The following is a 25,061-nucleotide window of genomic DNA, read 5'->3' on the forward strand; positions in this document are numbered from 1 at the left end:
GGGAGACTCAGAGCAGAAAGCCAGGAGACGGCCTGGCAAGAGATAAAAGTGGGAGCGCTGGGACGGACAGGTGTGGACAGATCCCAGCTGCATCTGGAGGTACCATCAGTGGGACAGGATGGCGGCAGAGCCACAGCCTGACACTGGGCCCTCTGCGGGCCGTCGCCACCACCCCCCGCCCCAGCCTCAGCTAAGGCTGTGCCCACAGCCTGGGATGCCGCTTGCCCCGGTGGCCGAAGTCGGCCCCTTCCAGCCCAGACTTGGCCCGTCCCTCTGTGCCACCTGCCCTCAAGCTTGCATGGTGTGGTGCCAGACAGTTAGTGGCGCGTGTGTCCTTCCCCTAGGGGGACTCCATTCGTATAAGCCTCCACTGCTCTTTGCTCTTTGTCCGTCCCTTGTCCCTCAAGGCAGGAATACGTAAGACACTAAGTAGGAGCTTAAGGTGTATCCAGGTGACCGACTGGGGCCCAGAGCAGAGGAACGAGAAGGGCAGCCAAAGCAGCGGCAGGGAGAGGTTGGGCCTGCATCTCTGCACCGCGCTCAGACAGTGGTGCTCAGTGAGTGGGGTGCTGGGCCTCCAGCCTCCTCACATCATCGCCTATTGACCACGTTTCTATTGTGACTCATTGCATGATAGCCTAAAATAACCGCTGTCTCCTGACTAGCAGGACCCAAGGCTGGTAAAGTTCAAGGAGAACCAAGGCGGCCCTCCATGGGCCTGGCCGCACAGTGGGTGGGCAGTCGTGTTGGAGCAGACGGGAGTCCGAGGGCTCCTTGCCCAGGCCCCCGCCTTCTAGGGTCGCATCCTGCCTTGCTAAGGGATCAGCCGCTGACCCTCCAGAATGTCCCACATATGCCTCTCAGGGAGCCCTAACGCTGAAATAAGCCAGAGAGAAAAGGGGGTCGGATGGAAGAGGGGTAGATGCTGATCTGAGTGGACAGCCGACCAAGGCTCAGAGAGTAAGGTACTTGCGGTCTACACTGGGGAGACCTGGCCACAGAACAGAGTGGGATAGGAAGGCATCGAGTTGGGGGTGGGGGTGGGGGTTGCTAAGCAGAAGCAGCCCCTGGTGGCTGTGACAGATGGAGGGGAGGGAGGGACATGAGCTGCTGTCCCTGCGTGTGGACAGGACTGTGTCCTGTCTGTCTCGGCCTGGGCATCCTGAGGGCTTGTGCCTCATGACCTTGAGGACCTCAGTTTGGCAGGGGATGTGGGGTTGGGCGACGGACCTGAGCCTGGGCAGCAGTGGGAGGCAAGGGCTGTCATGAGGGAGAATGCTGCTCTGCCCAGAGGCCCTGAATGCCAGGAGGAGGGGAGGGGGAGCAACAGGGCTTCCTGGCTCTCCCACATTGCCTTGGTGGCTCTCCTCTCTGTGCTGTCCCTGCACATTGGCTCCAGGGACAGTCAGGGGCTCATCAATTCATTAGCCTCATTAATCCAGCTCTCCAGTCTGGCAAGGCAGCATTTAGGTTTGTGGGAGGAAGAAGTGGGAAATGCTAACCAGATAGATCTAGAAGTGACCCTGGTCATCTAAGCTTTGTCCCCGGGCATGTCCCCCTTTCCTGAGGCCAGTAGCAGTGAGGGGGATGACAGGCCTGGGTGGCTGTGGCTGTTGGGGGCTCTCCTTGGGGTGGGGTGGTAGGCCTGGCAGCAGGGCCTAGGCAGGCCAGGTCAACCCTCTGAGCCCCACTTTCCACATCTCTAGAATGGGAATATTGGGAGGAGCCCCTTAGAGCCTCTTCTCTGAGATGAACAGAGCTGGACATCTAGGCATCATGGTAGCCCCCACACAAAGGAAGGAGCAAGGCCCAGAGCCATCAGGGCCAGTTGTTGAGGATGACACTGCCCAGGGCAAGGCACTATCCGGTGCTCCTTCAGTAACGCTGCCAGCATCTAACCTCCTCTCCCATCGGGAGGCCCCCTCTTCCCTGCCTACTACCCTGTCTCTGAGGAAATGTGGAGTCCCCTCAACTCCCAGAGACCTTCCCCTACCCTCCCAACAAGTACACAGTGATGGACAACATTTCTCAGGCCAGCCAGCTAGGGCCAGCCCCGTGTGCCCCTGTGAAGGGACGCCTGGCCCAGCCCGGGGATCAGCAGCCTCCTGCCGTAGGTCTGTGTTGCTGTGTGAGGCGGCGCTGAGGGTGGAGGCTTGCTCCTCAGTTGTCATGGAAACAACAGTGAGTCTGCTGAGCATCTGAGTACTCAGCTCAACGGAGGGAGGGGAGCAGCCACCCTGGGTGGCAGCTGCTATGACAGACTCTCAGCAGCTCAGCATTTGGAGGGCCCGAGGAGCTGCCGTGCTCCTCAGCCTGGTGAGCAGAGGGCCACTCGAGGCCGCCCTGCCCGCCGGCTCCCTGTGGGCAGCCAGACCACAACCACATCTGCCCTCTTGTCTGCACAGGATCCTGGTGATTTCCCTCCAGGCCCGGGTGAGCCAGCACACGGGCCCTGCCCTCCAGGAGACGCTTCCAAAGAGGGGACACACGCAGGGGAAGGGGGTGGAGAAACACGGATTCCAGCAGGCGACAGCCTTGAGCTGGGGCTGCCTGGGGAGCTCCAAGCATCCTGTCCCCATCCCCGCAGGCGTGAGCCAACATGACTCAGGCCTCCTCCACCTGCTCCCACACTGGGCCTTTGCCGGGGAGCAGCCCTGCTGCCTCCCTGCGTGGTTTCTATCTGTCTGCCCGTCCCTTTCTTCTACCATCACCCCCCGAATGCATCCCAAGCTCCTCGAAACTAGAAAAGCGTGTACAGTGGCTTCCCCCTCAGGCTCCAAAGGAGAGTGGCAGGGCTGGAGAGAGGCCACCCCGGGCACAGCCACCTGTCAGGGGCACAGCCACAAACCTCCAGGCTCGGGCCAGGTCAGGCAAGGCAAGCTCAGCCCAGCAGCCAAGGGAGACCCCAGAAAGTCTCAGGCGCTGCCTGTTGTCTGCATGGGGTGTGGTAGGGCATGGAGACAGACGCCAGGCTGGCAGGAAATGCTTCTCTGCAGAGGTGAATGGTGAAGGAGCCCAGGAAGGCTGCTTGACCACAGTTCCTCGTTGTGGCCGTAGCTCCTCTGAAAGGAGAGCAGAGTATCCTGTCTTTGTGACAACAGCACAAGGCCTTGTGCCCAGGTGAGGCTTGCGGGTCCTAGCATCCCTCTCGCCCCCGGATCCCACCCTGTCTCCTGCTCCTCCCAGTACCTCTCCCTCCTCCACTGCTTCCCTTAGGGATAAGCCCCCAAGGCACAGTGTGAGGAGGCCTCCAGCCTGGTCTGGGGTTCTCGCTCTTCTTGCCACCACTACCCTGTTCCCACGGGAGCTCTCCTACCTACACTCTTCCACCTGAGGGTAGATACAGGCCAGGGTCTTGGACCTCTGAGCTCCCCCTGGACAAGCTGGAGCCCTGAAGGGAATTGCACCGTGGACGAATGAGGACCCTCAGTGGACTGGCTCTGAGCCACCAGGCAGCCTGCAATCTGGGCCCGACCTGGCCTCTTCCTCACAGAGCCTTAGCCAACGGTCAGCCTCCACCTGCTTCCCGAGGCCCCCCAGCAGGGCCACCTGAGCACCCCCAGGCCATCCTAGACATCTCTGCAGCTTTACATGAAGAGAAACACACACATACTCCTCTCACCCCCCAAAGACCTGCCCCCTGCCCCCCCTCTTCTTTGGAGACTAAGAATAAGCTATTTCCCTGAGTGATTGACACCATCCTTGGAGTGATTTTACTCTGGAGGCACAACCCTGTCTTGACACCAGTCCGTAGCTACAAATGCATCTAACACATGTCACACCTACCCTGTGCGCCTTCCTGCCAGGAGGTCAGGGCACAGGTCTGAGGGCGGGGCTCACTCGCCCTCCTCCCGCTGGAGAAGTCTGGGGACCCCAAAGCCCACTTTGCCTTGGTAGGGCTCAGGATGGGCCAGGGAAGTAGAGGCTCCTCCCACCCTCCAGGCCCAGGGCACAGGATCCTGCACCCCACCTGCCTCCGCTGGTGATGGGGGAAGGGGCAGTTGGCACTGCCCACTGGGACATGCCACTCACTGGGTCAGCTCTCCCCCACCCCAGACCACACCCTGCCAGCTGACAGGCAGCCCCCAACCTGGATGCCCCCAAGCTTCCATCACAGAGGGAGCCCAGAGGGCCAGAGACATGGCTGTTACTTTGTGAAGGGTACCAATTTGATGTCCAGTCCCAAATGAAGCCTCCCCTTTGGCCCATCCAGCCACGGAGCTGCCAGGCAGCCTCAATGCCCTGGTCCCGGCCTCAGCGCCCTCGGAACCTGGCACCCTGCTGCTTGGGGCCAGGCCCCGTGGCTCAGCTGTGGGGTGGGCAGCCGTGGGGCTGCCTCCATCCACGGTGAATGGAACTCATTCATGTGCGTGGCCCAGCCTCCCAGCCTTCCTTCCAGTGTGAAAAGCTGAATTCACAGTTCCCATGAACAAACACTCCAGGCTTCACTACAATGGGCAGACTTGAGCTTAACCAGGTTACAACAAAACTGAGGCCTCATCCTAGAGATGAGGAAACGGAGACCCAGGAAAGGACAGAGCCTCCCCGGGCTCTGGAACCCCAGCTGAGCCGGGGCCAAGGCCTGGCCCCCCGCTGCATCCCCTCCACCACCCCTCCCAGCTTGCCTATGCTGCAGCTCCATGCCTTTCCCTGCCCTACCCACCCTCCCTAAGGCCCAATAGGGAGGCCCTCTCTTCCAGGAAGCCTCCCCTTTTATCTCAGTCATGCCCACGATGGCTACTTGCAGCCACAGTGCCTGGCCATGGGGACTCAGCTTTCTCTGCATGTCACACTTTCATCCTCAGCCACCCTGTGAGGAGGCACACTAACAGACCTCATTTTATGGGGAGGTGGGGGAGACTGAGGCTCAGGGCAGCTAAGAACCAGTGGCTGGCAGATCAAGTTTACCCTCATCGGCCACTCCCCAGCCACCACATCACCTCGTTTATTTCATCCTGCCCAGGATGGGCTCGTTGAGAACAGGGCTGTTGGCTCATCTCTCCATCTCCCTTAGGCTTAGAACAACATCGCACATAGAAGGGCCCCTGGAGCAGGTCTCCCAGGGAGATAAGGAAGGAGTGAGGAATGTACGGGCTCAGCAGTGAAGGGTGTTGAAGTATTGGCAGGCTGGGGTTTCCAGGTCCCGAGCCCCAGGGTTCAGGCTGGTCCCGGGAAGAGTTGAAACCTTGACATCACCTGCATTTTATGTGAGGTCTAAGGCTGGAGACCCCTGTGGACGCCTGGTTGGGCCATCTGGCCTCGCCCTGTGCTGTGACCACAGTGAGCCCTCCACCAGACCCTGGGGGTGTGGGAACCTGGTGGAGAGGGAGCAGACAGGGAGACAGGATGGGTCAGTACAGGGCAGTCCCCCAGTTGGCCTCCCCTGTGTTCCAAGGGTCTGGTTGATGGCCTGTTCAGCATGAGTTGGCATTTGCATATGGCTGCCCCAAACCAGTGTGACCTTGGAGGGTAGGCAGGTACTGGTCCTGTCACCCCTGGAATGTGTGTCCACACAGGAGAGGAGGGCGTTGGGAACAGGATGAACTGGACCAGTGTCCTAGGAGGACTATAGAGCTGGGAGCTGGCATGGAAACCAACCCTAAATGTGCCCAGACCCGGGGGCCCCAAAGGGAGCAAAGAGCAGCGTCTGCACAGCCTGCCTTTTCCTGGAACAGGACAATGGGGGACCTGTGTGATGATAACAGGGCAGCGAGGTTGGCTGAGCATCTATATCAGGTCGGGCACACCTGGACAAGTGCCACACAGCCTGTGGCTCGCCCACCCTACGATGGGGTCCTCAAGGGCCAAGAGGTAGGTGGAAGGAAGACTCAGGGCCCCATAACCAATGACAAAAACAGCAAGTGTGAGTCCGTGTGCATTTTCTCCACGGAAAGCCACCCCGCTTTGTGAGGCTGGTATCCCTGCCTTCTCCCACGTGAGGGGCTGAGGCGTTGAAAAGCGAGCATCTTGCCCAGAGTGACACAGGCTAGAGGCGGTCCATGCAAGGCACCTCGGAGCAGGTGAGGGCCAGGAACAGGGAGTCACATGGAGGGAGAAAGATGAGAACACCCAGATCATGAAGGGCCAGTGTGCCCCTTCTGAGCAGTCCAGATTTTGCCCCAGGAGCTCAGTCAGGAAATGTGGGGTTAGAGAGGGTTTCAGAGTGTGCCCGTGCCCCTTCCCTATCACTTGGTCCTCAGTCCAAGGACCCACATACACGACCTGGGTCCTAACAGAACACCTGTGGTGGCCTGTGAGGAGAGAATAGGAAGGACCCTGCCCCCTGGCACCCTGAGCTATGGGGTGTCTGTCAGGAAGGGTGGGTGCAGTGGATGGAGGTCAGAACCGGAGGCTCTGAGGCCCAGGCCTCTTTCTCTCGCCCACCTGCCCACAGTTTGGTGCTGCTGGAAAGTGGTGAGTATGTTACTATGCGGGTTGGCTAGGCTATGGTAAAGAGACGCTGAAGGGTCCCCAGCTCCAAAAGTAGGCCGCCACCCCTAGTCCACCCCAAAGGCGTATTAAGTTGCAGATATGCTGCACACCAGACCCCACACTCACAGATTTTGGAAGCAAGCTGCATGACGCTCAAGAAGTTGGCGCAGGCTTTGGGAGGGAGGTGGGGTGGCCCATAAGCAGGGAGGGCTAGAGGCTGAAAGGAGCCCCCAGGCGGACAGGTTAGAAAGACTCAAGGCAGGCTGGTAGCCTGGTAGTCATTAGCTAGCACCCTTACCTGTTCCCCTGCCTCTCTCTAGAAACCACAGTGTCCTAGGAAGGCTGAGCTGTGCTCCCCCCAGTAATATAGAGAGCCGGAATGTACTCAGAGAGGGACCCAAGAACCACAGCCTGGAGGACACCTGCTGGCCCCCCTCCCTCAGGCAGGCTGGTGAGCTCTCAAATCAGTAGGAGTCTGAGGCCATGCAGGAAAATGTTTGGACAGGACACTGTGCCTGTTGCGAGGCCCTTTCTGCTCATTTGCAAAGTTCGGGGGCTCTCCCTGAGTGTCCACGGCTGGGTTCAAGGCTGGGTCTCCAGGAACCAGCCCTCTCCCACCCAGCCAGCACACAAGGAAACCCTGCCATGCCAGAGTTTGTGGCCTTGACCTATCAAATCAGGGAAACTGGTAACTGGAGGTGCTCAGCCTGGCACTTGCGGCTCTCCCGGCCTCCACTAAAAAGCTAAGGGAACCTACTGCGAGGAGGCAAGCCTCACACCTGTGAGAGTGGAGTCAGGTGGCCATTGGATCTCCAAGCTGAGCAGTCACGGGAGGCTCCCTGAGGAACCAGGTGGCCCTGGAACCCGCGGTCAGCACGGAGGCGTTGCTGGCCCCAGGAACCTGTCAGCTGCTGGCTGGCTGAGCCCAGGTCTGCAATCAGGCCTCTTCAAGCAGCCCACAGAGCTGCGCCTGCAGTGGGGCCCTTGGCATCCCCACTGAGAGAAGACAACAGACACCCCTGTGCCAGTGGCATGGGACGGTACCTACTGCGCACCAGCAGCCACAGAGCAAGGCCTGACAGACCCAGGCTCTTCTTGCACCATGCCTTCATTCCTTCTCACAGTGGTCATGGCTGGCACCTGGTCAATTCATCCCATTTTATAGATGAAGAAACTAAGGCCCAGAGCAGAGAAATGACTTATCTAAGGCACATCAAAAAACTGATGGTGACAGTGAACACCAGGTCTCTGGCCCCAGACCCTGACTGTACCTGTAACTATGGACAGGGAACATGTTTGGTGACAACAGGGGAGCCTTTGTAGAGCACCAGAACCAAAGGGCAACATTCCCCTCACCACATGCAGGCTCTCCTTCATATCGCAGCTCACCCTGGCATGGGCCTCAAAATGAAGCTAGTCCAGGCCACCATGGCTGCTGTCACATGGTAGCCACGTGTCAGGTGAAGGTCTCCTCCAAGTTCAGCATGGAGCAAAGACCCCAGACTCACAGGCCAGTGAGCTCCTTAGGAACAGCTCGTTAAGGGCCCCTGGGTGGCTCAATTAGTTGAGCATCTGCCTTCTGCTTGGATCATGATCCCAGAGTCCTGGGATCAATCCCCACACTGGGCTCCCTGCTCAGCGGGGAGTCTGCTCCTCCCTCTCCCTCTGCCCTTCCCCCCCTCCCCCCCCCCCCCGGCTATGCTCACTCGCTCGCTCCCTCTCTCGCAAATAAATAAAATCTTACCGGAAAAAAAAAAAAACCTAAACAGGTCATTAGGTCCAGCCTGGTGACATCCACAGGCCACCTGGGGGAAAGTCTATTCAGTGGCATTGAGCATATTTGGATCCATCTGAGTAGGAGCTTTCTTTGCAAATGGCCAAGAAATGACTTCTTTACCAGCCAGGGACTACATGCAGCCACCCAGCTGCCTCCCTCTGTCTGACATGCTTTGTGACAATCACTGATTTCTCACCATTGGGCAGTTAAGATTCCCACCATTGCCCAAGCTTCTGATGGGAATCATCTGTTCTGCATTATTTATATAAATGAATGTGCAGACAAACCCCAGACTCCTAGAAAGTGCTGACTTGCTGGTGAACAGGCCCTGGAGAGAGCTGGTGGGCATCAGAGCCCCAGGCTGGCACGGCTGGCAGCTGCTAGTGGGTGTGCTTCCTCCTGGGTGAAGCACCCATGACCACTGCTCCACTGGCAGCTGGAGCAGTAAAGGCGGGGAGGGCTTCTTGCTGGAAGAGAACACCTGGTTGGTAGACACCGGACTCTTAGCTGAGCCCTGGGATCAGCCTGTCCAGGCCTCCATCTCCACATGCGTGAAATAGGTAGCCCCCTGCTTGCAGCACAGCCGTGGCCTGCAGGCTTCTCGGATTCTGGATCCAAGAGGATGTTTGTGTCAGGCTAACGGAAGTTTCACAGCATAAGGGAGTGATCCGCTGGCAATGATTCCACAGCTACTGCTGGCTGCATTTGCCCTGGGAGCCCAGCAGCCCAGCTGGACCACACGAGGATGGTGCCCAGTCCTGTCTCAACACCTCTGGGGCCACGAGCAGCAGCTCTGACCCGCGACACCAAGTGGGCAGGGTCACAAGGGAAGTGGGTGGCAGGGGGAGACGAATGAGGCATAGTTGCTGTCCAGGCTGTGCACAGCCACCAAGGGCCAGGGGGGGATGCCAGGGGAGGCCCTAGAGGCCAGACTGGGGGACTGGGACTTTATCCTGGTATGGGGCATAGAGCCAGACATGTGCTGTAGGCAAGTGAACAGGAATATGGGGCAGAAGAAGTCACCGGAGCTTCTAGGAAGAAGAGGCCTTTAGCGAGGCCACAGAGGGTGTGCGGAGCATGGAGAGAGGAGGAGGGAGGCCCCGTGGCACTCATCCCTCCCATACTCAGACTCGTGCGTGCTTCACAGTTTCCAGAGTGATAGCCCAAAATAGCACGTTCCTTCTTCAGTGATCTGTGCTTTGAGGTGCCAGGACACGGCTCTGCCCACTTGGGATGGAATGCAGGAGTGCACGTGCCGTGGTGACAGCACCGTGGGCACCAAGGCAAAGGGCCCCACCCTGCCCACGCATCACCTCCTGGGCTTGGCTCCTCCTCAGCAGAGGGGCCTCATGTGCAGTTACAGGGGGCCCTGGCACAGTGGCACCCCATGTGGGCCATGAGCACCCAAGGAGCAGTAGGGGATGACAGGTGGAGTACAGCATCTAGCCCAGGGCCTCTCAAGCTCCAGCGCTCACGTGTGTTTCTGCAAGCTGGCACCTGGTCAGTGTGTCCCACAGTCTGCTGAATCCTGCCTGGCAGGGCCCATGCAGGCAGGGTGTCTACACAGATAGAGGTCTTGTGGTGATTCTTTGATGCTCATCATCTCCCAGGTGTGTAAATAGTGGCCAGTGTGGTTACACATGCTTTGTCCCAAGGAAGACAGAGAAGCCAAGCCCCAAAAGCCAGAAAGGCAAGAAGAGCCCAGGAGCGGGCAAGGGCCCCACGATGAGGGAGACTCCTGCTAGGCCATAGCCATCGTATGAGCGTTTGCAAGACACTGCCAAGGACATGGCTGCCGTGTAAGGAAAGTGCCTGAGTTCCCAGACTTCCAAGTAAGGAACGTGAGGCTCAGAGAGATGTCTAGGGTCCAGAAAGCCTGCCAAGCGCTGTCTGTGGGGCGGAGGTTCACATGAGACTGGAAGGACAAACCCAGGGTGCGTCTGAGCAGCTGAGATGGCCGCGGGGAAGGAGGGGCCACGTGCCTGTTGGCTGCTCCGGTGCCACACAGGGCCTGCCCTCAAAGGACTGACCAGCAGAGGCCTTCGTGCGAGCACTGGCTGGCACACGGGCGCTGTGTCAGCCTGTGGAGGATGCCCTCCTGCCCCTCTACTTCCAGACTCCACAGCCTGTCCAGAGCTGCTGGCTTGGACCAGGTATAAGAGCCATCCTGGGGGATCCCTGGGTGGCGCAGCGGTTTGGTGCCTGCCTTTGGCCCAGGGCGCGATCCTGGAGACCCGGGATTCCAATCCCATGTCGGGCTCCCTGCATGGAGCCTGCTTCTCCCTCTGCCTGTGTGTGTGTGTCTCTCTCTCTCTCTCTCTGTGTGACTATCATGAATAAATAAATAAAATCTTAAAAAAAAAAAAAAAAGAGCCACCCTGGCTCTCCCCCCGAGTGGCCCAGCAGATACCCATTCTAGGACCCTGGCCACGCCCTGTCTCCTCTGCCTGGCTCCCACGCTGTGAACTCCCAGCCCTGGGCACTGGCCTGCTGGTGCCCACCTTCCTGCTGATGGCCAACCCATCCCCCTCTTCTGAGTCCTGGGCCCCTGGCATGAGAGCTGGGACCTGTCACTGGCCCTTAGGGCATGGTCAGCAAGCGTTTGCTCAATGAATTAATGCATGCGTGCTAATAACCGCATCTGTTATTTATCTGATGTGAAATTTGGGGTCAGAAGCACAGCCCCTGATTATGACATCATTCCTAAGAGAATTGATAGCTCTGTTAGGCTTTACAGTGTGGCTTCCAGGAATCCATTAGAGCTAATTACTCTCCAGTAGAATGTGACATTCCTAGACCACCACTTATCTCACATTTGGGAACATTGTGTGGCTCCTCCAGGCCCTACTGGGGATGGGGATCCTGCATCTTATTTCCATAGAAAGGTCACTCCCCTCCCTTCCCTCAAGACCTGAAACCACTGACTCTCCAGAGTTTCTGATACTCCTGAGCTCAGTCTAAACAAGGCACATTGGTTTTGGAAAACATGCTCTCCAAGGTGCTACACAGAATCTCAGGGCAGCTTCTTGGACAGGTACCCCCGAGCATCCTCTCCCCCACGTAACCCGGTTCCTTCTCCGCACCGATGCTGTTAGACTGTGTACCTAAGACAATTCGGGATCTCCAGGAGAGCAGGGCTTCACTGAGGTATCCTCCTGGACACTCCCACCTGGGGTGACCTCACTTAGGCCAACAGTGCTGTCCATCCACACTGCAGGGAGCCTGAGCTCCTGGCTGTGGAACTTGGAGCACATTTCCTGCCTCTCCAAGTCTCAGTTACTTCATCTGTAAAATGGGACTAGGAAGGTGCAAGGTTTGAACAAGCTGGCGTGCCACGGCCACATCATATGCACCAGCCGCGGCTTCCTTCGTCATTATCACATGACTGGTGATACTATCTGGTCAGAGTCCTTAAATCCGCCTCCGATCTAAACTAAACTAGCTCTGAGCTTTGTTTGGACATTTGGCTCGTGCATTTTATTTTAAAATGGCAGCTCTCGCCATAGTAACTCAGCAGCAGTCCTTTTAGAAGCTAGAGTTGTCAGTCCTCTGTGGAAACGGCAGGCTTGGGAGTCAGATGCGTTATGTTCCTTAAAAACTCAGTCACTACAACCCATTTAAGGTCCTCTGAAAGAAGGGGTGTGAATAAAGGGCAGTGCCACTGGGGTCTCTGAGCCTCCTGGGCCGCTGTCCTCACTTGAGCCCAGTGGCGTGGCAGGGGCAGGGGGGTCCGGGCCTTCCTCAACTCTCCGGACTGGAGCCTTGGGCCTTGGGAGCGCAGGCTCTCCGCTCAGAGATCGGGCTGAGGACTGACGGTACCGGGTGACAGGATCGAGACTTGGAAGACAGGCCGACGCCCAAGAGGGCCAGACTTGCCGGCGGGGCAGGAGCCTGGCCACACTCACGTAGAGAGACGTGATGTGATGGCAGCTCCAGGCCCGAGCTAGCACGGGACAGCAGGAGATGGGGCCCTCCGCGTGAGTATGGAGTGGCACAGGTCCCTACAGCGGGGGGGAGGCCATGCAGCAGCCCCACGCCACAAAGGAGGGGCCAGCTAAGCGGGACAGCCCCTTACAAACAGGTGTCAAGGTGCCGAGGGCGGTGCCAGCAACTTTAGGGGCTCGAGAGCCCAGGGGACGCAGGTGAAGACAGACCTGGCCTGGCAGAGAAGGCCTGCCGGGCAGAAGGGTACTAGGGGGACCCTCCGGGGGGCCTTCTCCCGGGAGGGCTGCGGGCCTGGGGCCTTCCCACACTGCACCCCCTGATTAACACCGGAACTGTCCTGCCCGCAGAGTCGAATGGCAGAGAGCCTGCGCCTCTTTGACTCCATCTGTAACAACAACTGGTTCATCAACACTTCGCTCATCCTCTTCCTGAACAAGAAGGACCTGCTGGCGGAGAAGATCCGCCGCATTCCGCTCACCATCTGCTTCCCTGAGTACAAGGGCCAGAACACGTACGAGGAGGCCGCTGTCTACATCCAGCGGCAGTTCGAGGACCTGAACCGCAACAAGGAGACCAAGGAGATCTACTCCCACTTCACCTGTGCCACCGACACCAGTAACATCCAGTTCGTTTTTGACGCGGTGACAGACGTCATCATACAGAACAATCTCAAGTACATAGGCCTTTGCTGAGGAGCCGGGCTGGCCGGCTGGCCTGTGGCGAAACCCCCGGGGTGTCACACCCCCCCTCGCGCTAGGGAGACCCAGCCCAGGGGCAGAAGACGGGGGCCTGAGGAATGGCCCCCCGTTCCCGCAAACATAAATATATATGGATAGATTGCTAGGTAGGTAGACACACACACGCGCACACACACGGTCTGGAGATGGCAGTTCCCCGGAGCGCTGGAGCCTCTAGAAGACTTCGGCCGCTGTCACCAGGTTCACTACAGGCCCTTCCTGCCCCGTCACCTTGCCTTCCCGAGTCGGCCCTGCTCTGCATGGGGGTCCCCGTGGGACTCAGAGGAGAGGCGGCTGGGTCATCCGGAGGAAGCCGGCTGCGCCCAAGCGTCGGACTGGGGACCTTGCTGCTGACCCGGAGGGAGGACCGGAGCAGGGTCCATGCGCCTTCCCCGCTGGCCCGCCCTGTACCACGGCTGTTCTGGAACCCGGGTGCAAGGCCAGACGACAGCACTAACCAGACCTCTAGCCACTCACAGCTCTTTTTAAACAGCTTCAAAATATGCAGCAAAAATCCACACAATAACACGAGTGGCACCATTTGTCTCAAACTAGGCCAGCTGGGTTCCAGCTTTTCTTCTACTAGTCTGATGTTTTATAAATCAAAACCTGGTTTTTTCTTCTCCGACATCCTTTTTTTTGGCCAAATCTCGTGGTGTTTCGCAGAAATACGGAAAATTTCAAATGCAGTTGAGTATTCTTTTTTAAAATGCAGATTTTCAAAACCTATGTTTTTTTTTCAGGTGGTCCTTTTTTGTGTCTGGCTTGCTGAGTGTAAAAGTTGTTATCTGAATGAGTCTGTCCCTCTGCTCCCGAGCGACACTGGGGCGGACGGCCGCCCTACGGCAGCGTCGCGGGGCCGCGTTGTACATAAGCTCGTGCAGCGTCCTCTTGTTACGGTGCGGTTTCTGCTTCGTTTTTATTTCAGAAAAATAAATGTGATGTATTTAAAGAAGGTTCTTCACCTAGGAGCGAATGAACAATAGCTAAATGTCTTGGTATCTAAAGAGTAAATTATCCATGGCTTTGCAAGTGGAGGAAAGGGGGAGCGAGAAATGGGGCCCCGGCCCCTGCACGCCCTACACCTGAGACGGGCTGAGAGCTACGACAATTCCTGTGAAGGCTCAGCCCGCGCAGCCTGAGGGAGGCCCTGCTGGGACCTCGCACTCTGGCCCTTCCTGTCCCAGGGCCTGTGGCACCCGCCACCACCGAAGGACCTTGGCCCAGGGCCGCATGTAAATATGAACCCCCGCCGTCAAGAGGGAAGGCACCGCCAGAGCCCTTGCCAAATCTCCTTTGCCCTCAGCCTCTGTTCGGTACCTGTATGTCCAAGGTCAGTGCGTGGAATCACAGCCAAGGACTTTAAGAGATGTACGGAGGGAAAGAGGAGCTGGTGATTGTATGAAAGTTAAAGATTGTCTACTTTAAGAAAATAAAATATCCTGAATGAGCTAAGCTTTGTCCTGGCGTGCTATGTGTGCGGCTGGCCTGTGGGAGCGTGCCCGGAGACACACTGTATGCCCAGCTTGCTTTCTCTCCCCCAATCCACACATTCATGCAGAATCACTTGGAAATGACCATCAAGAATAAACAACCTCAAGCAAAGAAAGAAACTGCAAGAGATGGGGGCCATGTCTGGCCCATGTGTCTAGAGAGGCTGAGGTTTGGGGGCGATGATGGCTGCGAGACCCCCACCCAGCACTAGCCCAGGACACCTCAGCCCAGGGTCACCCAGACCCCTCACACCCCAAGACACCTCTGCCAGGACGCTAGAGGTGGAGAGCCTGGAGGGTGCTGCAGGATGTGGGGAGGAGGGGTACGTACCCCACTGTCCTGTCTGCTGACTCTGGCTTGTGGGGTTAGAGGCATCTCCATGTGGTGGAAAGCACTACTGAATAGTCCAGCAAGTTTGTTCAGCCCGCATCGGGCTCCTTCCAGATTGTTTGAACACCTCTACCGCAGCAGGGTGTCAGCTGTGACCCGTTTTACAGACGAGGAAAGGTGCCCAAGGTCCAGGTCAGGGACTGGTGGGGCAGAGAGGCAAGTGCATCCGGAAGCCTGGGGTTCTTGCCTGGCTGGCTCTGATGCTGATCACCCTGCCCCCAGACAGGATCCCACGGGGACCACAGAGCCACGCTGCACCTCCTCCTCGAATCCAGGGCCCACATAGAGCCCCGAGTGAGGACCAGCAGGTGGAGACACACCCGCGTGCACGCACGCGAATACACATCACAGAGACACACATCCAGATTGGGCTCTCTCCCTCCCCCACCCCTGAGCCCTCGTGGGGATTCCCTTCACGCCTTCCCACATCACCAAACAGCAAAAATCCAAGGGGACTTTTGTATAAGAAGAAATAGCGTGTGACTTAAAATCTTTGAGACTTATTTTACGCTTTTAATGCCAACTGTGAAAAGAGCAGTAATTTCACCGTGAGCATCCTTCACCTAAAAATACACAGCTAGGAGGAAAATAGGAAGACTGTGCCTTCCCTCCTGATGTGCTCAGGGATGGGAGGTGCTTTCCCAGGCCAGTGCTCCGGTGCCCAGAGCCCAGTCAGCCAACTGCCAGGGCCCTGCTCTCCACTGCAACCTGTCTGTACGGCTTTTTTTTTTTTTTTTTTTTAACTTATTCTGTGAATTACTACATGAACCGCCCCTCCTTGCCTCATTTCCCTGACAACTCTGATAGGTATGTTTCCTGTATTCTCTTCTTCCATAACATTTCAGAGATGATACATTCAGTGTTTTATTTTTCATCTCGTATGTTGCCTATTTTTATTGAAGTATAATTGACATACAATCCTGTCAGTTTCAGGTATATCTCAGAGCGAGTCAATATTTTCATATATGCTATGAAATGAGACCCACGATAAGTCTGGTCACCTGCTGTGCTGGTTCTTCCTCTCATGGGCCTGCTGCATCCCGCTTTTGCCTTGCTAGTCACGCTGATGTGCTTTTTCCCATTCCCACAGTCCAAGACTGTTTATCTCTCGGGGCTCAGCCCGCTGCATGTTGGATGTCCCCTCCCTCCCACTCTCCTCTGCATAAAGCACCCATGCCAGGGCGAGGTGGGAAGGGGACCTGGCACAGTCTGACCCACTTTCTCCCTCCACTGTGCCCAAATAGTGCCCAGTGTGGAGAAGGCACCTGCTAACCTAAAAGTCCAGGAAAGGTTCACCTATGGTGGCATCAGCCAGAGGAAAATGAGCTGTGGGACCAGCAGCAGAGGGACAAGTGAGAGGAGACCAGAGTTGGCGGGAGCACGATCCTAAGGGGAGAGGCTCTACCCTGTGCAGGAGGAGCTGGCCCAGCCTCGCCCTCTGCACATGACTGACCACAGCCAGGTCCTGCTATGTGGCCCAAGACTCCCTCTCATAGGGCATACCACCGTGTGGGCTCCAGGGTATTGCCACCAGTCCCTGTAGCTCTTGTGGTCACCTGGGATGGAGCGATGGCTCAGTGACAATAATCCCAGCTTGCCTCGGCGACTGCTCACCACATGGCCCTAGGCTTAACCTGGTACACACTTGTCTGATTCGACCCTCCCCGACTCCTGGGAAGCCAAGATTACTGGCTCTGTTTTACTGAGGAGAAAGCAGAGACCCAGAGGGGAGATGACTTCCCAGCATCACATGGTGTAACAAGTGGCCCGACCAGGCCTGGGTCTATCTTCCCTGGAGCCCATGCAAGGCCTTGGCCATCTAAGACAAAGGGGCAGGGCGTACAGATCTGCTGACTCCGGGGCAAGTGCTGGAGAGGGCCGTGGTCCACCATGAGGACAAGGGGACCCCACCAAGGCTGGACAACAACTGGGGCACTCGCCTCACTAAAAGGTGAGCTGGGCGAGGGGCTTCAGTGCTGAGGTAGGTGAGGCCAGGCCCAACTGCTTCTGCCCAGAGCATGCACTGGAAAGATTTGATCTGCTTTGTGTAACAAGCTGTCCCAAACCTCCTGGGAATATGAAAACCTTGTGAAGGGGCTCTTGGTGGCTCAATCGGTTTAGCGTCTGCCTTCGGCTCAGGTCATGATCTCAGGATCCTGGGAGACAGCCCGAGTCGAGCTCCCTGCTCCGCAGGGAGTCTGCTTCTCCCTTTCCCTCTGCCGCTCCCCCTGCCCATGTGCACATGTGCACCCGTTCTATCTCAAATAAGTAAAATACAAAAGCCACGTAGAGAGAGCTGAGAAAGACTGCCCGCCCCAAAAGAGCCCACGAGAACAGCTGCTGGGACTGCGGCCCACCTTCATTGGGCCAGACAGGAAAAGGCTCTTCTGGCTGGAGCAGGCCACTGGATGAGGAGGAGGAAAAGGTGAGGGGGCATCTAAAGCAGGTGCACCAGGCTGGGAACCAACTGAGCAGTGCCACTGTTGGTGGGCATTGTCCTTTGCTGAGTCTGGGAAGGGGACAACTGCCCACCACAGACAGGCTGAGGACAGGATATGTGTGGGGCCTGCTGTGCCCCATCCTGAAGGCAGGTGAGCAAGGACAGGGCCACCCCTTTGGGGCAGCCAGCCCCATCCCTGCACTCTGTGGTGTCAGAGCCAGGAGGAGCAGGGGGTTGCTCTGGGCAACCCCACACACAGCCCCCAAAGGGTAGAGGGGTGCAGCAGCTTTTCTGCTCAAGGCTGCCTGGCTGAGGCACCTTGCAAAGGGGCAGAGCACCTTGATTTGCTCCTCCCGCAGCCCCTCCCTCTAGGCTTCTGCTCCTCCCACTGCTTCAGCTTCCATGTCCCCCGCACCTCAAATTTACCAGGATCAGAACTGTACCTGACATCAGGCCTGGTAAGGCCTGTCCCTCCCCAGGCCCACACTGCTCCTTTCTGAGTCTGAGGAGCCCGTCCCCATAGGAGAGGCCTGAGCACAGCCTCTCTGCCTCCCTCTCCACTCCCTGGCCGGTGCCCTCCGGGAGGGGCACCTGTTTTGACCCCCATGGCCCAACCCAAGCCAGGCTGCACACAGGATGTAGGAGACAGAGTGGTCCCTGCACTGTGCTGCTGCCATAGCTCAATGCAAACTCACAGGTGCCCCAAGTCACCCTGGTTCCAGGCCACAGTCTGAAGGTCCAAGGGGCCTGGCCGTGGCCAGTGGGACCCTGATGCTATTCAGCAGCACCCCAAAATCTAGTTCCAGAAGAATCCTCAATGTCGGCACCAGAGTTCTCTCCTGTAATGCCTGGCCACAGAACAAGACCTGTTTCTGTGTGGGGTTAGCAGAAACGAGGGAGCAGGGACACCTGGGTGGCTCAGCGGTTGAGCATCTGCCATGGGCTCAGGGTGTGATGCCGGGGTCCTGGGATGGAGTTCCACATTGGGACCCCACAGGGAGCCTGCTTCTCCCTCTGCCTGTGTCTTCTCTCTGTGTCTTTCATGAATAAATAAAATCTTTTTTAAAAAGAGAAACAAGGGAGCAGACAAGAGATTCTCCCAGAATTCCCAGCAGTCGCCCAGCTGACAGGGACCCTGGGCTGGAGGCTTCTGCGTGGCGATTACCTCTACAATCCTGGTTTCTGGTCCCCTGACTAGCAGCACCCCGGGGGGCCTGAGAGTAGAGCCAGGCCCTGCCAGGCAGTCATCGGTCCTGTGGCACCCCCTGCTGGTCACTCTGGGAAACCACACAGTCGGCCCCAGCGGGCCGGGGCAAGGATTTAGCGGGAAGACCTCTGTTCCCCTACAGGTACCGCATACTACAGACAAGCAATTGAGGCACAGTTGCTGGAACAGATCAAGGGCCTCACATGAAGCTGTTGAATTAATGAAGGACGGATGGAGTGAATTGCCACAAATAACTAACAAATGATGCTTTAAAATATGGCATAAAGCTGGCTAACTCTAATATTTCTTTTGAGTGCCAGGCACTGTGCCAGGTGCAGAGGCTGCCTTCTGGTGTGGCAGTGGGTAGAAAGCCCATTCTAATGACCATCAGTAGGTGAGCCAGCTGAGTCCAGACTATGCCAGGCCCACAGGCACACGGACTGCGGTGCTCCGTGATGAAGCCGAGGCTCCGACCCAAGGTCACATGCTGGTTAAAACCACAGCCACTGAAGTAAATGAACTCACCCCACTCAGAGGTCCAGCAAGGAGACCCCCTGGGACCCAGCCACACTGACCAACCCAGAAGCCACAATGCTCAGAGTCCCCCCAGGGGGACTTCTTGGGGGCATCCGCCACACTGTATGTCTCCCTCTCTCCCTCCAGCTGCCACCCCCCTCCCCAGCCCTGCCATCACCCCCACTGCTGCACATCCCTCACCCGAGTGTCCCAGGCCTCCCCTCCCGGCACACCACAGACAATGAGCAGCACCCGAGAAATCCTGTGATAGAAGGTGTGGCTCACCACTAGCGAGCTTTGTCAGAACCATGCACCCCCCTACCCCTTGTGATGCACCCCGTGCTTATGGATTCCAGAACAATTCTGCAGGAAGGAGATAGGACCCTCCCCACCAGAACACAGATGATTGTAGAGCTTTTTTTTATTTATTTATTTATTTTTTTTTTCTGTAGAGCTTTTATAACTAAGACAGTGTCAGCCTAGCAAGGGCCAGACAGGGAGAACTACAAACAAACAAAAATCCAGGCCAGGTACCTCCACCAGCTAAATGTGAAAAGCGAGACTCTTACACTTTTTTTTTTCTTTAACCCAGGCTTTATTTGTATTTCTTTGCTTTCACATAAATTTTCCTCAACATGTTATTACAAGGTTGATAAAGTGAAAGAATGACACAACATTCATGTCTACAACCTAAATTCTACATTTTTGTTTATCTGCCATGGATTCAATATTTTTAATGCACTTCAACTTTCAGAATATTTTACCTCTGAACACCTCATGTATATTATCAAAAGGCATTTACTTGTTTAGCTTCAGTTAAAATTCATATACAGTGCAATACATTTGAAATACATAGTAAGAAAACTTGAAGGCCTATGTAACTCAGACTCCATTTGTATTTCTGTTGTGACTAATGATTTTGAGCATTTTTCATGCCCTCATTGGCTGTTCCTATAGCTTTGTCAAGTTTCCATTAGAATGTTTGGCTGAGTTTTTATTGAGTCTGGAGTTTGAGAATTCTTTATTCTGGACATTAGTCCTTTGTCAGGCATGTTTTAACATGTCAGGCATGTAATTTCTCCTAGTTTATGCCATACTTTGTTTTCTTAAAAATATTCTCATCAGAAGATAATTTTGATGTATTCTAATTTGTTTTTTTAAAATGCTATTTCATTCTGTTGTCCTTATTTATTTATTTGGGTCTTTTTTTAATTCAGTTTGTCAACATGTAGTATAACACCCAGTGCTCATCCCATCAAGTGCCCTCCTCAGTGTCCGTCACCCAGCTACCCCAACCCCCACCCACCTCCCCTTCTGCAACCCTTTGTTTACCAGAATTAGGAGTCTCTCATGGTTTGTCTCCCTAATTTTTCCCACTCAGTTCCCCTCCTTTCCCTTGTAATTCCTCTTACACTTTTAGAACAAAATAATGTAGAATATCTTCATGAGCTCTAAAGCAGCTCCAAATACACACACACACACACACACACACACACACACACACTACATTCGGTTGAAAAACTACTGGGCTAATGAATAAACAAATAAACAGTGAAAAGCCACACAACAAGCCAGAAAATGGTATTTGCGATGTGTGTGGCCAACAAACGATTGGAATCCAGGATGAATGAAACACTCTCTCAAATCAATAAGAAACGGAAAAACAACTCAAAAGAATATGCTCAGGCTCCTGGGAGGCACTGGGCAGGAGAGGGGAGGCGGGGGCCTCTCCCAGTCACAGGGGATGGCAAAGCCACCCAACAGCGAAACAGCACAGCACACACCACCAGGTTGCTGGTGAGGATGTGCAATGGGCTCTCTGCGGGGGGAGGAGGGTGGGCTGGGAGGCAACTGCAGTATCCGGCCAAGCTGAAGGCCGTGCATTCTCTGGCCCCCGAAAGGATGCTCTCCTCCAGCAGAGGCCTTGGAGGGACTCCAGGAAAATCTGAGCGGGAACGCTCAGGATCAGAAACAAGCAGCCTGCCCCATCAGCGGAGCAGGGCTGAGTGCATTGAATGTGAGCGTTACGTTCAAGCTCCAGAAGGGCACGCCACAGTTAAAATAGTAAAACAGCCCATGACGCATGGATAAATCTCAAAATTATAACGTTAGGTTCTTTAAGTGGCAAGGGACTTCAAGTGGATAATTCAACAAGATCCATTTGCATAGAGTTTAAAACATGCAAGGCAAGATCTCTATAAAACTACATTCATGGTCAAATACAAAGACCCGCATTAGAGATATAGTCAGAAATTACTGGTGCATCCAGGGAGAGCAGGAGAAAGGGTGCTGGGTGGGGAGGGTTCACAGGGTGCTTGGACGGTTATTACTCTTTTTAAAACAAAAATCTCAAGCAAATACAAAACATGGTAGAATGTGAAAACTTAGCAAGGCTCTAATGGTACTTGATGTTTACTATTGTCTCTGTACTTCTCGGAATGGCTTAAACAGGTGGCAATAACAAAAGAGCCGGTTGGGAGCTCCACACCCCAAGGAGGAGAGTTCCTCCGTGGTGGGCGCAGGGCATTCATTTGCTCAGCCCTGAGCCCTGGGACTTCACCAATACCCACTGCCTCAGTGGCCCTCAGTCATGTCGTCTCAAGGGAGAACCAGCCAATGCGCGTTTGAGAAAGATCTGGGCACCTGCTCCCAGAGACAGATTCTGTTGGCCTAGGGCAGGACCGGGGATAAGTGGGTCCTAAGACCACCAGAGGGTTCTATTGTCTGGCCTAGCATGCTCCCCAATACCCAGCCCGGCCCAGCTGGGAGAAGGTGTGCTTCCCAGACGGGCAGCAGCGCCAGGTCACCAAGGGCTCTGCTCCGTGTGACCTGCCTCTCTGCACCTGAGCCCACAGTCCTCTCTCTCTGGGGTCTCAGCTTAGGGAGTGCTTACACATGGACTGGAGCGTTTATGGCACGTGTCATGCAGGGCAATACCCTACATGCTTGGCAAGGATCTTCTCACTCACCCTCACTTTCGGCCTCTGAGGCAGGTAGTATCAGCCTTGCTTCAGAGATGAGGAAATAACCCATTCAAGGGCATGCAAAGAACCAGGGGAAGGGCAGGGGAAACCCAGGGCTGTCTCACTCCTGGGCTGCAATGCCTTCTGTCCACCTTCAACTTAAGGCACCTCCTTTAAGGCCTTGACATCATGCCTCTCGGGGTGAGCCGTTTAAAAATGTTCACTGCACCACGTGACAGGGCGGATGTGAGTCTGACACAAATCTCAACCCTCTAGCTATGGTGGGCGGGTGGCTGTCACCCTGGACTCCGCATCTAATCAGCAGGAGCACCCAGCTGAGGGGGACCTCAAGCCTGGGAGAAGAGTGGCCTTTGGGGCAGGTCTTCTTTCATCCCTAAACATGCTATGGCACACTTCCCAAAAGATGACATTTACAGGGCTATAGCCATTAGGGAAACACAAATTAAAACCAAAATGAGACACTACCACACACCCACCCACCCAAATAACGAAAATAAAGAGCCAGGAATGATCGAGTGTGGGTTGAAGATTGGGAGCATGTGGAATTCTAAGACACTGATGGTGGGAGTGTAAGTTGGTATAACTATTTTAGAGAACCATTGGTGGTACCTTCTAAAGCTGAACATAAACTTGTCCCATCCCCAGCAATTCCCCTCCTAGGTACATCTCAAAAGAAATGCATCTATACATCCAACAAAAGACACTCAAAAGAATGTTTATAGATTCCCTATTCTCAGTAGCCATACACTAGAAACAATCCAAATGTCCGTTGGCAACAAAGTAGACAAAGAAACTGTAGTATATTCATATAATGTGAATACTGTACCCCAGTGCAAACCAGCAAAAAAAAAAAAAAAAAAAAAATCACATATGAATCTCAGAGGCAAAACATCAAGCAAAAAGAAAGCTAGAAACCAGATATTACAGACTGTACGTTTCCACTAAAGTAAAGCTTAAGAAGAGGCATAAAATAATCCGTAGTCTTATAAAGAAAAGACAGTTTACCTTTGGGTCAGAGGTAGTCACTGGGGTGGGGCACATGGGAAATCTTTACAGTGGTGGCGCTACCCTATAAACCTCTTCATCTGGGTCATGGTGCCATGGCATGTTCGCTTAGTATAATTTAATAAAACGTTAAAAAAATTTAATAAAACGTTCATGCGTTATTTGCTCCTTTTTGATATGTGTATTGTACCTTAGTAAAAAGCATAATTTTTTTTTTTTAAAAGCGTGCTCTAAACAGTGATCTGCAGCATGGCATGTGAGTGACCTGGAGTGGAGACCAAGGGGCCGCCTGAGTGCCCACGGAGAGCCTACCTGAGGGAAGCTGGGCCACGTGCTTCAATGCCAGGTGCAGGTTCTCTCGACAGGCTGACTGAGGGTCATTCAGCAGGTAGGCCAAGGCAAGGATGACATCATGCTTTAAAAAGCCCTCTCTGGGGAAAAGAATACAGATTTAGATATAATTAAGACCAAAAAAAAAAAAAAAAGATATAATTAAGACCATGCCTGGAGAGAATTCAGTAAGACAAAGAGGAAGTTGTCCACCCAACACTCCTCCTGGGGCTTGAACTGTGCTGGCTGTCACAGGCCACATTCCTCTGGCTTCCAGGGAGAAAAAAAAGATGGGGGGTGGACAATCGAGAGAATCCCTACAGGCATGAGAGCAGTGTGGCCTGGGTGGCGTGGGAAGAACCACACACTGGAATGACACATCTCTGCCCCTTCCTTAGCTAGAGCCCTGGATCCTTCTTTCACTCTTGCCTCCTCAGCCCTCTTATCTGTAAACTGAGGATGAGACAGCAGAACCTCACAACTGAACTACCCTGAACTTTGGGGCTCCACCCACCAGGGCACACCCCCACTGAGGCTCCAGGCTCTGCAAGCCCTGCCCCTCGAAGCCCCTGCCTCTTCTCCCACCTGAATTGTGAGCCTGCCAACAGCCAGATGCTTGCCTCCAAACCTATGGATGCCTGGTATGCTTGTTGTTATAATTATAGAAGTCAATTAACTATTAGGTAAGCCAATTAGATGTGAGAAGAGGTTTTATTTTGTTTTCTTATGAAAACAAAATTGATTGCTTTGGGAAGATTCAAAAGTGATTCTCAAAAAAAAAAAAAAGTGAGATGACTGTAAAAGATTCTAGAAGGTTTTTATATACAGATTACTCCATTAATGTCTTTGAGTTCCCGCTCTATTTGAAAGAAACCAAAGCTGCAAATTAGATGATATTATAGGTGTGGTTTAAGCAAAAGAGATGATGAGAAACACCAACCAGTGGGCCCACCCCCAAGAAGAGGCCTGGGGGGCAAGCAGGGATTGGTGAATGCCTGATTATTTGTGTTTGGGGTTAAAATGAAGCAGTGTAAAGGGAATGTACAATTTCTTCAGTTAATGGCTTTGTAACTATTTCCTTTGATTAATCGCTGGGCCTGAACACATCTGGTGTAAGGGCTTCTGAGGTCACACCTCTCAGGGCTGGAGTCAGAAAGAAGTGAGAAGGGACATCTGGATGGCTCAGCAGTTGAGCATCCGCCTTTGACTCATGGCATGATCGCGGGGTTCTGGGATCGAGTCCCACATCGGGCTCCCTATGGGAAGCCTGCTTCTCCCTCTGCCTGTGCCTCTGCCTCTCTCTATGTGTCTCTCATGAATAAATAAATAAAATCTTAAAAAGAAAGAAATGAAGAAGTGAGAACTCGGGGTGATGCCCTTGCCCAGTGCCTGGCACATGGAAGTGCCCAGGCAATTGTGCTCTTGCTGTGTTGGCCAGGATTTAACATTCGGTGAGTTCTGAGTCATTCTGGGGCAAGAAAATCATAGCGGGGCACCCAGGCTGCAGAGGACTTCCCTGATCCCCCATCTTGAGGTGTCGGCCTCCTCAGTCTGTGCCTGGTCACCCACTCATTCCCTGTCACTCCTGCTTTGTAAGTCTGCTGTGTTTGCTGTGAGGCCATTTGTCCCACTCACAGCAGGCAAGCAAGAGGTGGGCAGGTGGAGCTAGGCCTCCCAGGAGGCTCTTCCGTGTGTGGCCTGTCATGCAAACTGACTCCTCAAGGCTGCTATGCTCATCCCCTCTTCCTGTTGCTACTTGTGTGGGTACAAGAGGCACAAAAGTTTCAACATGAGCAGTTGTTTC

At 54.7% G+C, this 25,061-nt stretch overlaps 2 protein-coding genes across 4 annotated transcripts in view; one reads left to right on the forward strand and one right to left on the reverse strand.

The window, feature by feature from the left end:
* Positions 1–14,346, forward strand: part of GNAZ (G protein subunit alpha z) — a 51,889-nt gene extending 37,543 nt beyond the window's left edge. Inside the window, exon 3 of the mRNA XM_077874470.1 lies at positions 12,502–14,346. Coding sequence (XP_077730596.1) covers positions 12,502–12,846 — 345 coding nt within the window. The 3' untranslated portion in view covers positions 12,847–14,346. The remainder of the gene's footprint in view (positions 1–12,501) is intronic.
* RSPH14 (radial spoke head 14 homolog) overlaps positions 1–25,061 on the reverse strand; it is a 78,055-nt gene that overhangs the window by 48,276 nt on the left and 4,718 nt on the right. For all 3 annotated transcript variants that reach the window (XM_077874472.1, XM_077874471.1, XM_077874473.1), the window contains exon 4: positions 23,240–23,358. In XM_077874472.1, coding sequence (XP_077730598.1) covers positions 23,240–23,358 — 119 coding nt within the window. The remainder of the gene's footprint in view (positions 1–23,239; positions 23,359–25,061) is intronic.

This window comes from Canis aureus, chromosome 27 (genome assembly GCF_053574225.1).
Source record: "Canis aureus isolate CA01 chromosome 27, VMU_Caureus_v.1.0, whole genome shotgun sequence".
Taxonomy (NCBI): domain Eukaryota; kingdom Metazoa; phylum Chordata; class Mammalia; order Carnivora; family Canidae; genus Canis; species Canis aureus.